The sequence below is a fragment of the Armigeres subalbatus genome, chromosome 3, assembly GCF_024139115.2.
Source record: "Armigeres subalbatus isolate Guangzhou_Male chromosome 3, GZ_Asu_2, whole genome shotgun sequence".
NCBI classification, from domain to species: Eukaryota; Metazoa; Arthropoda; class Insecta; order Diptera; family Culicidae; genus Armigeres; species Armigeres subalbatus.
Window position 1 is genome coordinate 91381331 of NC_085141.1, and position 15992 is coordinate 91397322.

Here is a 15992-nt window from a genome sequence, read left to right on the forward strand (position 1 = left end):
GAGAGAGTATTAGCCATTTCAAATTTCAAGGTCAAACACAGTTACGCCTATTTGAAAAAAGTTCCTAGATATGTTCAGTGAGATGTAAAACTGAACAGTTCCCCTATTATAGTTTGGTTTGTTGGTTAGAGCGTGTTTCGGTTAGTCAATTATATCTAAAAAATTTACATAATTGATTAAAAGGCCCTATTCCTAAAAAACATTTGTTTACTTATAATATTAGCATTTAGTATTGAACAGTGAACTGTATTCCACACTTATATGACATCACACCGACTGCTTCCACGCTTGTCCATCGTCCATACCGCATCGATGTTTGCGCATAACCAGTTCCTTTTTTGCACTCGCTTCCAATCTAGCGTAAGCAAAATGTGAAATAAATTTAAATTCTCTCGCTCTCCCTCTCTTTGAGACCTGGCTCAACTCCCCGTCACCATTGATAACAAGCATAGAACGATTGCACTCGGAACAATATCTCCGGTTAATGATTGTTTTTTTTTTCAGGACAACGCTGCACTCGTTACTTAACAATGTGGTTTCGCCTCTTAAATAGTCCCCTGCGATTTACATTCTTCAGTCGTTTCCTGGCAATAAACCTAAAGTAGTGTATACCAAAAGTTATAAGTGACAAACAATATTCAAAAATGCGCATCGGAGCTGTTATTCCCAATTTCAAGGCTGATTCGACCAAGGGTCCTATCGATTTCTACCAATGGCTGGGCGACTCTTGGTGTGTTCTGTTTTCCCATCCGGCTGACTTTACTCCGGTGTGCACAACCGAGCTGGGTCGCATTGCAGTCCATAAGGAGCACTTCCAGAAGCGCAATGTAAAGATCTTGGCCCACTCTGTCGATGATCTCAAGTGTCATGTCGATTGGGTTAACGTGAGTATTTTTGGAAGCACCTTGACTAATTTAAGTGCTTATTAAAGAAAGATTTTCGATATGGCTACAATATAGGATATTAAATCGTACTGTCCGGATATCATCGGGAACTTCCCCTATCCGATCATCGCCGATCCGGCTCGTGAATTAGCGGTTAAGTTTGGAATGCTGGATGATAAGGACAAGAACGATCCCGAATTGGCACACACTGTCCGCGCTTTGTTCATTATCAGGTGACTTCATGATTATTTGGTTCAAAACCTAACTAAAAATCTTGCACTTTTTCTTAGAACTTTCACTAAAGAATTTTGGAATCCATAGAAAATTTAGAAAAATACCAATGTTATGATATATGAAATGATATGAACCGTAAATTCACATTTACCAAGAACCAATTTCGGTTTGTATCGTTTTTGAATATTCTGCAAAGCTGCTTTTCTATTTGTAGATTTTCTTTGAGAATCCTTTAGACAATACGCGATATAAGAATATTTCTTGGACTGTCTAGTAAAACAGGGTCTTTGGTTTAATTATCTAAGAAAAATGCTAGATATATGTGATGTTTGGTTTGGACGATTATCTCGTTTTTATTAGGTATTAGGAATAATATTTAACTGTGTAATGTTGGCTTTTCTAGTCCTGACCATCGCGTTCGATTGACCATGCACTATCCCACATCAACAGGAAGAAATGTCGAGTAAGTAAACATTATACTATTTTTACTATTAATGATTTGTTACACAGCCGAAACCTTGAAAACTCCTTTTTTCTTCAAAATGCAATTTGGCAGTTTAGTTCAGTTTATTTAATATCTTTGAGTTTCGAGCTCTCTTAGTCATCAATCATCTACTACACAAAAGTAAAATAATCTCATTTTGCTCTTATCAAACAAACCAGTGAAATACTTCGAGTCATCGATTCACTGCAGCTCACTGACCGTCTCAAAGTGATTGCCACGCCCGCCAACTGGACGGTAAGTATCTACTTCTTCATATTTGATTGAAATGTTGACATGAAGAACACAAAGCTCGCATTCGCATTTACTTGAGCATATTTTGGAAGATCCGTTCACCATACAGGACTATGGAGAAAATTTCAAAGCATGCTGCGAATGAGCAAGCATCAAGCTACATATCCAGGGCAAATGCATCACCCTGCATCATGTTCTGGAAATTGAGAGCTGAAGAGCAGCCGACCATTGCGTTTTGGTGGTCATGTTTAATAACTTTTACATATAAATATTATCTTTTCAACACATTCATGTGACTATCGGGGCTTTATTCTTACAGCCCGGAACGAAGGTAATGATCCTTCCGACCGTCTCCGAAGCGGACGCTGACAAACTGTTCTCCAACATCGAACGAATCTCGATGCCGTCCGGCAATGTGTACGTGCGGACCACTACCGATTACGAGTGATGAATTATTCACGGAAGGACCAGCAGGAAGGTCGAGGATGATTTTAGCGTTTACAGGTGAACAGATACTGAAGTGTTTCAGGAAAAGTCATATGACTAGCTAACAGGATGTTGAACTCTACAATTATGAAATACAAAGGATGGCCCTTTATTCTGTCACCAAAGAGTAGAAATACACTAAAATCGTTTGTTTGATATTGACAAACCTTGTTAAACAGCTTCATTTATAAGAGAAACTATAAATCCAATTTTAACCAGTTTGAGAAAATAGAAAAAGCAACAAAGTGATACCGATATGCCCTACAGCTAAGCAAAGACTGCCTTAAGGTCTTCACTGTAACGATTTTTAGGGGAAGTTTTACCTCATACAACAATTAAACAATATAGCTATATGATGCCATCTAAAAAACAGTAGAAAATCTAAATCATATTGATACCTACCTACCTAGCGTATTGTAGAGCTCCATAATTGTCGGTCTTGGGCGATGTTCCTCCAGTTTCCCCGAACGTTTAGGGTCCGATTCCACCGCATTCAGCCAACGTGTTCGTGGCCTTCAACGAAGTCGCCGGCCTCTATCCGAATCTCTGTTGAATATAGTTTCCGACATCCGCACTAAGTGACCAGCCCACTGAAGTCTACCGTATTTTAAACGATTCACAATAATTTCTTCTTTATTTGCTTGATACAGCTCATGCGTCTGTGCACAATCTTCTAGTTTCCCTCCGAGTATTTTACGCAGCACTTTTCGCTTGAAAACCCCGAAAGCTCTCCGGTTCGCCTCTTTTAGCGTCCATGCTTCATGTCCATAAAAGGCCACTGGTAAAATCAGAGTTTTATATAGAGCAAATTTCGTTTCCGTCTGCATGTTGCGGGACCTAAGCTGGTTACGTAATCCATAGAAGGCCCTATTCGCAGCAGGAATACGTCTTTTCACTTCACGAGTAACGTCATTGTCACATGTCACAAGCGTTCGAAGGTAAACAAATTATTCAACAACTTCAAACACATCCTTATCAACCACTACATCAGCACCAATATCACTAGGTCCTCTATCTCTACCTGCCACCATGTACTTTGTCTTGATAGCGTTAATGGTAAAGCATATCCTCGCCGTCTGCCACTTCAGTGAGACAAAAGCCTTCACTACTGCTCTGCGATCGATTTCAATGAGGTTTACTGCCGTTATACGCATAGCTGTCCCATGTATATAGGGAATCCTAGCAAACATGGGACAAATATGCGTATGACAGCAGTTTATGCCCAGGAGCATATGCGATCGTGTGATGATAGTGCCGTTTCTCTGCACGTCAGATCTCCTAATAGCGCCCTCGAGTGCATTTTGTTTTAAATATCATTTATTTGGTAGGCTCATTTGCCGTAAAGCGTTACGGAACTGGAATCTTTTTTTTTAATACAGTTTTTCATGATTCTCAAACTCTAATGTTAGTTTTGGGGAACCGAAAGACTCGCGATTTGGTCGAGATTAGGAAATACAATTATACAATAGGAAAGGAAGCGAATTTAGGATTCCTAATTAATTATAATGCTGATGGTCAAACAGTTGAAATCCTTGGCAATGATTCACATATGTAATGAGACAAACATTTTTAGGGAGACAGCAACGAGAGGAAGACATACGAATGGGGTTTAACGGTAGTCAACAAGAGGAAGACATTTTCAGAAAAACATATTAAGCTCTTTTAGTGGAATGTATTCAACCGTCTAAGACGAATTAAGTACTCGTCATTTAATTCCACCAATTATTTTCGATATCTTTGCAGATACGTATTTCGACCACAACTGTGTGGTCGTCTTCAGTGTCTCGTACTTGACTCAACTTCGAGTCAAGTCGAGTCAAGTACGAGACACTGAAGACGACCACACAGTTGTGGTCGAAATACGTATCTGCAAATATATCGAAAATAATTCGTGGAATTAAATGGAGAGTACTTAATTGGTCTTAGACGGTTGAACAGGAAGGCATTCTTAAGGGATAACAACAGCAAAAGAGATGGATGGGCGACGATTACAGTCTAACATCAGAGACTTTCAAAAATTGGTGGACAAGGGACATGTATTCGAGATCAGGACCGCCAACACTTCCCTAATAGGCTTCGACTGCTTTTCTCGGACCCGAAGATGTGCAGTGAGCGTAGATCTGGGGCCTGGATGTGCATTTAAAGAGTAGTGATTGGACATTAGACGACACATGGTTTGAATGAAGTCTCGTCCCAAATTCAATTTTTTGAACCATGGCCGCTTCGACACCTGTTGGCGAATTGAATACAGTCATCTACCCATCTCCCCATTTGTCCATTTTTTTTTGCCAGCTGATCAATGTTTCCTGACGAACTAATACGAAAAATTCATCGAAGATGATTTTCCGATCGTAAATATCACCTTCCATAGCGTCCACCTTAGTCAGTGAGTCCGCTTCCTCATTTCCCGGGATCGAGCAATAAGAAGGGATCCAAGCCATGGACACTTCGTCTGCAATCAGAATACTTGAATTCGAGCCATCCATCGTTGCGTGAATCAGTCTAATCAGTTTCGCCGGAAAACTATGTTCGGACATTATCTGGCACAGCTCATTTCTCTCCACTGAATCGTACGTTTCTTTGAAATCAATGAACAGATGGTTTGCAAGTTGTACTCCTGCAATTTATCAAGCATCATCCGCGGGCTAAACATCTAATCCGTCGTTGATCAGCTTTCACGAAAACCTGCCTGGTATTCGCCGACGAAAGACTCCTCAAGCGGTCTTCTTAATCTGTTAAACAGGATACGCGACAGAATTTTGTACGCCGAGTAAAGAACTGTGCCCTTTTTTAATAGATTAGGCATATGTGGCCATCCAATCGGCCGGCCGGCAGTTCTTCATCCTCCCATATTTTCTGGATCGGTGGATCGATTGATGCTGCTGCTCACTTCCGTGTTCTAGAAGCTCAACCGGGATCTTTTCTTTCCACGCAGTTTTACTGTTTTTCAGCTCGTTTAGAGCCTTCTTTATCTCGTCCAGCGTTGGTGGTTCCACAGCTTGACCGCCGCCGACTATGTCCATCCTGCTCCTTAAAACACCTTCATTTTCACCTTTCAACAAATCTTCGAGGTGCTCCTTCCACTTGGCTGCCAACATAATCTTGTCTGTCAGCTAATTCGGGTACGAGCCACTAGCATTCGACACCTAGCAGCATTTTATTCATCCGTCACTCGGTGGCACTCCTCATCAAATCAACCATTTTATTTGCGTCACTGGGCAGTGCCTAACACTTCCGGCGCTGTTGTAGTCACAGCTTCGTGGATATTTTCCCACAATCTGTTGGCGTCGCCAGATCCTGTGGCATCTCCTATCCGCTCGTCCAGCTTCTGGTGGTACTGTTCAGCAACTTCTTTCCGTAAGAATGACAGGACAAAAAAAACTTTCTCTAGGGGAAGGTGGGTAGACTTGATCACCCCCTGTTTTATCGAAAACTAAAGTAGTTTTGTTCTAGCGTATTTTTTAGTATAGATCCTCTAGACAAATGATCTTTATGTGGTTATTTTTTGGATTGACAACCTTATTTATTCTGCAGTGCGGTTTGTATGATTTGACCTTCCTAAAGATTTTTTTATTGCCAAGCAAAATTTGAACAACTTTTCATAACAATGACCAAAGTCTTTCGTTTTTTCACAGCAACAAGCCATAAATATGCTTATTGATCTGTACTGATGAAAATGTGAACATTCCATCAAGTTTTAGGATATTTGGATTTGAAATTATTGCCTCAGTATGGGGACACTTGATGCCCCGTTAGTCACCCATACAAAAATTTGTTGAAAAAATTCAAAAAAATATGAATCTCTTCTTAGGCTTCTATTTTTTTGTAAATTTGACGGATTTGATGAAGGGTTGGCAGGAAAAATGATTTATTGCGTAGATCTCATAGAAAGGGGATCAAGTCTCCCCAAATTCTAACAATGCATGTGCTGTCGAATTCAATAACAAAAATCGCTCATGTATACGCACAGCAATTCGATAATTCCGCGTATTTTGAAGGGAAAATATTTAAAAAATCTGAGGGCACCTTTCAAATTTTATCAAAGCAAGTTCTTAGAGAGGGATCAATTTCCCCCGAATATTTTCAAAGTCGATTTTTGACAGCACTCCAAAAATTGATTGTGTATCAATAACAACAATAATTTAAGGACTATCATGCATCAGTAATCATGCATCATTGGTTGTGATACATCGGAAATCAGAAAAGGGGATCAAGTCTACCCAGGCTCCCCTACTGATCTGCGCATTTGCATCCCCGATGACAATTTTTACATCGTGTGTTGGGCACTCTCCGTAGGCCTTATCATAAGGCTCTCATAGAAGTCATTGCTCATTGCATTGGATTGCTGACATATTTACTCACGCCGACCTCCTGCAGTTCATGAGCTTCAGATTTTGAGATCAGATTTTCCAATCGTTGTCCTTTATTCGTTCCCGGGTCTGTTGCCGTCGAGTCAATCCGTTTGCTCTACTTTTGTCTTTCTTGGTAACTGTAGAATCTTCGGTAGGCTACCTTACCAGGGTTGCACTACCTACATCGCGTTGAAGGGGTTGCCTTCTCGATGCTGACACGATGCAGCATGGTGTGCACAGTTTTGCTTAGAGTCCCTCGCTGGCACTCGGGCGATGATCAGCCGCCTCTAACAACGGGGACAGACGCTGTTGTGAGCCGCTCCCAACATGGAGAACAGACGCTCGATCAGATTTTCACCAAGGGAGCACATCCTCCCTTCCCTGTCAGCATTCGACCATAGTTCCCACCGGGGTTGGTTACCCGGCTGTTTTGGCCTTGTTCCTAATTTGACCAGTTTCTCGCAGAACTCCGAAAATAAAGCAATTTACGAGGGTTTTATGAGCTGTGAGCTTACACCCGATGAGCTTACACTTGATTCTGTTTTTACACGGATTTGTTTTACACGGCCGTGTAAAAAAAATCTCACACAAATTTTTTGCAAAATTGTTCAATTTTGCATGATTCGTCGAGAAATCATAAAACTTTTTTTACACGTATTTTCGAATTTTGAACTAAAAACTTTTTTACTCTCACGCTCTCTTGTATATAAGGGAGCGTGAGAGTAAATCGTCGATTTCCCTCTTGGGAAAAAATGTTGCAAAAGGCAGTTTTTTTGAAAACTAAAGCGAAATACAACAAAATGAAGCATCCATTATGTCTTCGCTATTGAATGATGTAGTTTTGAAACAAAAATACTTCCCCCATCCAGCTTGAGACTGCTTTTTCCCCTCGATGGGTGGTTTTATTACTGGTGATGGTACGAGCACGTGGCTGTCTTTCTCGTTAATGACTGAATGACGGTAATTTGAGACTTAATGTGTTTTCTTTTGGATGATGGATCTAATTCCTTCTTCAGAGGTAGACATTTGCTCGGAAAAAGGCAACGATGGATGCGATTCTTTCTTTAGAGATAGGCGTTTGCTCGGAGTAAGACAATAGTGGAATTGATCTTTAAGAAAAGAATAGGCATTTGTCCGGAAAAAGTCATCGATAGTTGTGATTCCTTCTTTAGAAATAGGCGCTTTCCTGGAATAAAACGATGGTGAGTTCGATCATTTCTTTAAAAATCAGTCAATGCGGCTCTGCAAAGTGTCACACACGACTGAGCCTACCAAATAAATGAAATGGTGAAAAAAAATCAGTCACTGTTTTCAAAAGTGAAGTCGGCCTTCTTTTAATAAAAGAATTATACCATAAATGAGGAAGTATTAATAACAAAACACAATTACCCTGTTACTCGGTTTTATCATTTTCAGATTGTAAAAAAATGCACATCAATCTGGCAATTCCGAGCAATGCTGGGTTATGTAGCTAGTTTGTTAATATTCATTAATCTAAGTTTGAAGACTAAGGTCAACACTTAATATAACATATATCAGATTGAACTGTCCTTCATTGTAGTTTTCTACCCATCCCCGCTATTTAGTGGCCACCCGTTGTTGCGTTGACGCGCAGAACGAAACAATAGACAGAACAGACAACCGACAACTGTCTCTTGTAGTTTATCTGAGGGGATGTCATCAAGAATATTAACATTGACCAGTTTCGTACTGTACTTGATGATTATTATTGATTCACTTCTCGGAACTAGTGCAACTGATTGTAAAACGTAGTTGGCCTATTGAGGACTTCATGCTTTTTCATGTGTATCTGTCTAGATTGAGGTTGATAACTTAATCCTTCACTATTCAACTAATTCAACCCATCACTGCTTGACTTATGATGATTCTCTCCGCTAACATTCTGTCTGGTATTTGGTGAATTAATTGCCTAGATGTGTTCTACCTAGCTATCGAAATGTATCTAGCCTACATCATCAGTTTCCGTTTCCTTGTATTTCTCATTTTTACGAAATTTGTCGAAAATTTTAAACAATTTTTGGACCAACCGGTTCTATGTATCTGTGATGTTTTCCTTATTATCAGCTATTGTACATTTTTCCGTTGTCGATTTTTCCAAACTTAGACTTATTTCCACTATTGCTGTCTAAGAAGTAAGGTTTTTCTTTATTAATAAGACTAGTGATGTTCGATTACATTGATAGACTCTCTTCACTACTTCTCAAGTGTCACATCGAAATGTTTTACTCAAGATCATTCTCACGAATCAGTAGGACCATGAAACTATTTTTTGGTACACTAAAGGAACAATTTTCCTAAATTTTCGAAAAAAAAATCCTTTGCATTCAAGACCTATGTACATAAGATTGCAACTGGTAGACCTATATAGGAATAAATAATCCAGACTGTTGTTACCCAATAAATATACAGAGAGAATTGCGTTAGACATTTTGATGTTTCACTTTCTGTAGTACGTTTGTTTTTACTGTGCATAACTATATTTTACTCGAAATTTGAATGATAAATATACATACATTTGTTTTCTACGCAATATATATTTAATAACGTTTCCATTTCATTACCACGGTTACATACAAACAAGAAGTGTTCCCAAAACTGTGTTTCACCTAAAGAGTGCCGTTCTCCTCGAGTCCTTTTACGGTGCTTACTTTGTAGTTAGTTTTTAACTTACTTTCCTTGTTTTCAGCATATCTGCCCTATCCGGTATTGGTTAATAGTTTATATTGTGTTCACGGGATGGTTTTCTAACACCAGGAGAAGAATGGGCTCTTGTTTTGGAAGCGCTGTTGGAATGAGAAAAATCGGGCCGAACCAGGGTTGACTTTTGATCTGCGATAAGGAAAGACGAAAAAGGAGAATAAATTCAATATAGAAACTGTCTAGTCTAGATACAATCAATTATAATGGCTATAAAAGTGGCACCAATTTCAACAAAGAAACAATAAATTTGCAATGTAGCGATAACTATATACCAAACCTAATTTTTTTTATGACCTTTTAGGAAAAAAGTTCTAGAAATGAAACTTTGATAGGTTTGTTTCTAAGATTTGTATAAACAGTTAAGCATTATGAAAAACTATGATTTTTTTAAAAGAATTTCTTCCATTTACATTGACCAGGAACTAGTCTTACTATTTTACAGCAAATCAAAACAGAAACAATCTGAAAATTTTCATGGGTCATGGAAGCCCCCAACGTTGGGGAAGTTAAGGTTGCCATCCCCCAAGAACAGTACAGCAGCTGGTAAGGATGGTATCGTAGCTGAACTCGTCAAAATGGGCCCATAAAAGCTGGTCACTTGTCTGCCTGCATAGACTGATAGTTAAAATCTGGGAAATAGAACAGCTACCGAAGTATTGGACAGAAGGGATCAATGTCATATGCCCCATCTAATAAAAAGGCGACAGACTGGAGTGTGAGAACTATCGAGCGATCACCATCATAAATGCATAGTGATATCTTCCATCGTCTTTTACCAATAGTGCATGAGTTCAACAGACAGAAGTATAATCAAATCTGCATCGATGTCGGCTGCTATCAGATCTTTACTGTACGGCAAATCCTTGAAAAATGCTGTCAATATTAGGTGCTAATTCTTCCCTTTCTCTTTTCCTAACAGCTTTCCCAGGAAGCTTACAAGGCTGATTAAAACAACGATGGATGGTGTGCAAAATTACACACTTAAATTATAATACCGATCTCGGTTGAATTTTTTACCGAACCAGATTGGTTGAAAGCATTGAACCGATCAGTCGTTCGTTTTCTTCAAAATATTTTGAATAAAAACCGAACATTCGGTATATTAAATATCTTTTGACAAATGAGAACAAAAATTAAACCGAAAAATACGGTTAAGCCTAAATGTTTACAAGTTCGGTACCTGACAACCGACATTACTCGGTAAAACAAACCGAACATCGCTTTAAGTTATTTAAACGTCATTTAAACGACTTCGTGTAGGAAACCAACCAAAAATGCAAAGTCAAGAAAAGGCTGCAATCTTTATCAATGTCTTGGATGTTGACATGTGCTGGCGAAAATTATTTATCAAAAATCAGAGTGAGTAAAAAGTATTAATATATGTTTCCTATTATAAGGGATTATATCATTATTTTTCATTTTCAGATTCCCTGATGCTAATAATAAAATCATATACTAGGAAAAAACGTGAGTGAGCGTTGTCCAAAATGGTATTAAAAATATCGAATACTATTTCCACTATATCAATAAACGTTTATTATTTCTCTTCAACTAAATTTGTCCTTAATGTAATCGGATTCAGAGTTCTAAAACGAGTCTTTGAATTCTGATTCAGATTCGATTAAAGTAAAAACCAAGGGCTAAGAAACCGATTTTCGCTATATCAAATACAGTTCATTCGGTTTAATTGACACCTTTCGGTAGAAATCAACTAACCGATGTACGGTTATTCCTAAATAAATAAATGCTGGTAGAACCGACTGTTCGGTTAGTTTGACAGATTGGAAGCAATTTCAAATTAAACGATTGCTCGGTTGTTTTTTGTTGAACCGAACAGGCAACCGAGCGTTCAGCAGATAAAAACTCGGTTCAATTTCAACCGAGTTCGGTTATATATTTTAAGTGTGTATGTGAAGATTTTGAGCGAATACCTCAGTTCTTTCGAAGCTCGCCGGGGACTACGACAGGGGTTGAACTTTCGTGCCGGTTGTTCTATATTACGTTAGAAGGTGTCATACGAACAGTCGGCTGATATGAACTTTTCATTTCATTTCTTTGTTTTAGCGATTACATTGTTATGTTCAAAAACTAAAATATGGCCAATAGGGTGGTTAGGGTGGCTCAAATGAGTATGGAAAAAAACTTTTTTCAATTTTTATGATGGGCCGCCCTTTTATTTTTATTTTATTTTATTTTTTAATTAAAGGGTTTTTTATTTTATTCCATTTGATGTCCAGATGATCTGGAAAAAATTTCAGCCAAATCGGTCAACATTTAGGCGGTGCTAAACACGTTGGGAGTTTCTATGCAAACATGTATGCAGAAACATCCAAAAACAGTGATTTGCAGTTAGACGACACAATTTACGATGAAAAGCTATGATAATTATTGAGATTTTGAAGAATTTAATAGAGAATGTTATGCTGAAAACCGCGAGAAGATTAGTTTTTGGCCGGCGAAGTTATTGGCATTTCTCTGAAGTAGGGTTTGAGCAAATTTCGTTTCTTTTACCTTTGAAAAGAAATAAATTTACCCATACAACACTCCAGTAAAATGCTAATATTTTTGCCTAATAAACTCTTATCTTCTCGCGGCTTTCTGCATACCATTCTGTATTTAATTCTACAAGAACTGAATGAGTATCATGGGTCTTGATCGTAAATTGTGCCGTCCAACTGCGAAACAGTAGTTTTTCTATTTTTCTGCATACATTTTTCTTCATAAACTTCCAACGAGTTTAGCACCGCTCAAACGTTGACCTATTTGGCTTATTTGTCCAGAGCATCAGGACATCAAATGGAACCGAATAAGAGGGCGGCTCATCAAAAAATTTGAAAAAGTGTTTTTTGAGCCACCAAGGGTGGTTCAAAAAATCGATTTTGTTCCATAACGCTCATTTTATTCTGTATCAGGTTCTGGGTGTCGTCCAAAAATTTGAGCTCATTTGGTTTAAAACTGATTTAGCACAAGCCGTTTCAAGTTTGCATGCACATTAAGTATGGGGAAATTTATTTTTTTCATTATACTGATTATGGCGCTTCCTCGTTAAGCGCACGTTAAAAGAAAACCTACATAGCTGAAAGGAATACTCAAGAGCATTCACTAAGCGAAAACCGCATCTTAATTAATCGTTCCAATAATTAGTAACACATTTGCAATAATATATGGAAATAATTGAATAATATACAAATTTCAATTGAATTATTAGGTTATACTAAAAAACGTCATATGAAATTACTATTTTACACAGATACATACTGGAAAAAGAATGATTTCCTTGGGAAGTTAGCAACTTCTCTATGTTTAAAAGCGTTTATTGATTTTTCGAATAATTTACTTCACATTTATTTAGATTCTAGATAGATAATATCCAGTGTCTAAGAAGATTTGAAAACAATGGGAGGATTGGTATTCAGATGAAGAATACTCTGCCTACATTTCTAAATGAAACTGTACAGGAAACATATTTACGTCTATTATATACCCTAATAGACTGTGGTAAATATCGAATTCATGATATCGTATTCGTATGTATTGAACGACACAATAAAGACGTTTTGTGTGTTCATTAGATGTATATCATCTTCAAGTCTTGCACTTGCAATTCGTATGGCCATCCGCCGGAACACACTTTTCAGCTTCTCACGGTTCCGCTTGGTTTGCAGTGCATTGCCCCGGACAGGAACACCATACCGCAGTATCGATGGCGAGACACTAACTAGCAGACGCCTCGTGCTGCTTCGTGGGCCGCCAACGTTTGGTATGATCCTCGCAATTGCGTTCATTGCCTTCGCCAACTTTTCACAGGCGTAGTCAACGTTGCTGTGTCGTCAATCATCACTCCCAGGTGCTTCAGTGATCGCTTCGAAGCAATCGCATGTCCTCCGACGACGATTTCCATCCGCTGGATCGCCTTGCAGTTGCTGACTAATAGCACCTTCGGTTTTGTGGTGAGCTATCTGTAGCTTAACTCCATTCATCCAGCACTCGGTCGTGGCTATCGCCTCTGTTACAGACGCCTCCACTTTTTCGAGTGTCTCGCCCACCATTGGTAATGACACGTCATCCGCAAAACCCACGATTTTCACTTTCCTGGGCAGCCGCAGTGTCAGTACTCCATCATACATTCCGTTCCAGAGAATTGGGCCGAGTATGGAGCCCTGAGGAACACCCGCTGTAAGACACACCAGGACTCTACTCTCTTTAGGATGTGGCAAAGATGTTCAGGAACTCGCATTATGTGCAGCGCAGCGGCAATGGCTTCAAAGCTGGCACTGTTGAACGCGTTCTTGACGTCTATCGTAACCACTGCGCAGTATCGATGTCCTCTTTGCTTCTTCGATATCTCTTCGCTTCGCACTCTCGAGCACTTTCCGAATTGCATCCACTGTCGATACTCCTTTGCGGAATCCAAACTGCATGTTTGACAGTCCAAGCTCACCCTCCATACACTTCGTCAGCCTGTTTATGATGATCCTTTCCAGAAGTTTTCCAACTGTGTCTATCAGGCATATCGGCCTGTAAAAAGCCGTAAGTCCCGGCGGCTTCCCTGGTTTTGGCAGCAGTACCAGCTTCTGGGTCTTCCTCATTTCTAAAGTTACTCTCGTCTAGGCACTTCTGGAGTACCGTTCTGAACATATCCGGATATGCCAAAATTGCAGCTTTCAGGGTGACGTTTGGTATTTCATCTGGACCGGGTGCTTTCTTCATTTGCAGGCGCTTCGAAGCATCTGCCACCTCATCATTGGACACTTGCCGACCCTCGGAAATTGCTTCTTGTTTTTCGCCGTACGGTATCGGTTGCCACGTAGTCGGATCGTGTTTCGGAAAGAGCCGTGACATCGATAATAGACTCCCTCCCGTCAACTGCATACGTAAACGCCGTTCATTTTGACGATCACGAATGGCTCACATGAACTCTCTACCTCTCTATTGCAGCCGGATTGGACTATGGGCTTTTAAGTTATGGCAAAAATAGAAGTTTCATTACGCACCGGAAAGGCACAATTACCGTTAGATGGATGATTCAGGGTTCATATTTTTCTTTAAGGAAATTTTCATATTTTTTTATTGATTTTTTCGTGGAATGTTTTTATTTTTTTGTGGAAAAGAATATCAAAAACAAATCAAAGGAAAGGTATTCGATTTTTTTAGCGGATAGCACGCATATTGACAAAAAGAAGCGACGCAATTGGTGCCGTAGGGTAAGGGAGGTATTTTGGACCACCAGTTCGACGGCTCATATTTTGGACCGGGTTTTCCACGAAAGGCTGAATCACATAAGGCTGAAAACTCATAAGGCTGAACACGAAAGGCTGAAAAGTAAAAATCTCACATAAGGCTGAAATAACAAAAGGCTGAAACTCGAAAGGCTGAAAAATCGTGAGAATCAATTTTAGTGGATGAATTCACATTTGTCGTTAATAGAGCACAAACTAAAATGATCCGCAACCTTCTTGCGACTTCTTGCTGTCTTTCATTTTTCATACGGAATACTTATTTTTTAGCCTTTACAGCTCAAAAATTTTTGAAGAAACATAGAAAAGAACAAGACTTTATTCGTACATTCAAAGTTAATTGCCTATATGCCGAGTATTAAGCCACCCGGAGTGGAAATTAATTACTATGTCTGAAACTTGATTATGCATATGTACAACATGTGATAGATTTAGTTCGGAAAAGGTATTGGAGGGTAACCGCCCCTTCGGTGGGGTTTGATCCCACGACCCCAGTTCGCATGACAGGTGCTTTCCCTACTAAGGCTACGAAGGACCTCCGTCGTCCACCGCAGCTTAGCGGGCATATGCATAATCAAGTTTCAGACATAGTAATTAATTTCCACTCCGGGTGGCTTAATACCCGGCATATAGGCAATTAACTTTGAATGTACTGATCTCGAGTGGCGATCTCTCTTCGCTTGTGTGGTCGTGTTGGGATCTGACGACCAAACTGGCACAACCTCACACAACCCTACTTCATTGAGCGCCGTTGCTGATGAAGCAAGTGTGTAGGAGCCGGACAATATTAAATACTCATCCTACTTGGTTGACATTGTGTACAAAAATACATTTGAGAGAGTTAGTTCTGAAAATGTATTGCGAGAGATCGGCTGGTACCTGGTGCTGGGAATTTGGTTTCATCAGTACCCGCTAAGCTGCGGTGGACGACGGAGGTCCTTCGTAGCCTTAGTAGGGAAAGCACCTGTCATGCGAACTGGGGTCGTGGGATCAAACCCCACCGAAGACTTTATTGTTCTTGGTTCTTGTATTTGGTTTTTGCTTCTTGCCAAAATTACTGTCTTTTTTTATTCTTTATTATTCTTTATTCTTCTCTCTTCTTCCTTTTTCTTTTTACTTCTTTTTTCCTATTCTATATTCTTCCTTCCTTTTTATTCCATTTTTTCTTCCTTTTTCCTGTCCTTCCTTTTCATCCTGTTTCTTTCTTCCTTCTTCGTTCTACCTTCTTTCTTAGTTCTTCCTCCATAGTTCTTACTTCTTAAATCATCCTTCCTTGTTCCTATTCCCTTCTTCCTTTTTCTGCCTGCCTTGTTACTTCTTTCTTCTTCATACTTCCTTTTTC

General features: G+C 39.4%; 2 protein-coding genes across 5 annotated transcripts in view; one reads left to right on the forward strand and one right to left on the reverse strand.

Annotated features, from left to right (window-relative positions):
- Positions 1-479: 479 nt before the first annotated feature.
- Positions 480-2538, forward strand: LOC134226777 (peroxiredoxin-6-like). The gene is made up of 5 exons (XM_062707757.1): positions 480-884; positions 960-1117; positions 1522-1581; positions 1782-1857; positions 2174-2538. Exons 1-5 carry the CDS (start codon positions 645-647, stop codon positions 2300-2302), a joined length of 663 nt encoding a protein of 220 aa, XP_062563741.1. The 5' UTR covers positions 480-644; the 3' UTR covers positions 2303-2538.
- Positions 2539-8395: 5857 nt separating this feature from the next.
- Positions 8396-15992, reverse strand: part of LOC134224160 (phosphatidylinositol 4-kinase type 2-alpha) — a 66334-nt gene continuing 58737 nt past the window's right edge. For all 4 annotated transcript variants that reach the window (XM_062703442.1, XM_062703444.1, XM_062703443.1 and 1 more), the window contains one exon: positions 8396-9542. In XM_062703442.1, the coding sequence (XP_062559426.1) occupies positions 9458-9542 (85 nt within the window). In that variant the 3' untranslated portion in view covers positions 8396-9457. The remainder of the gene's footprint in view (positions 9543-15992) is intronic.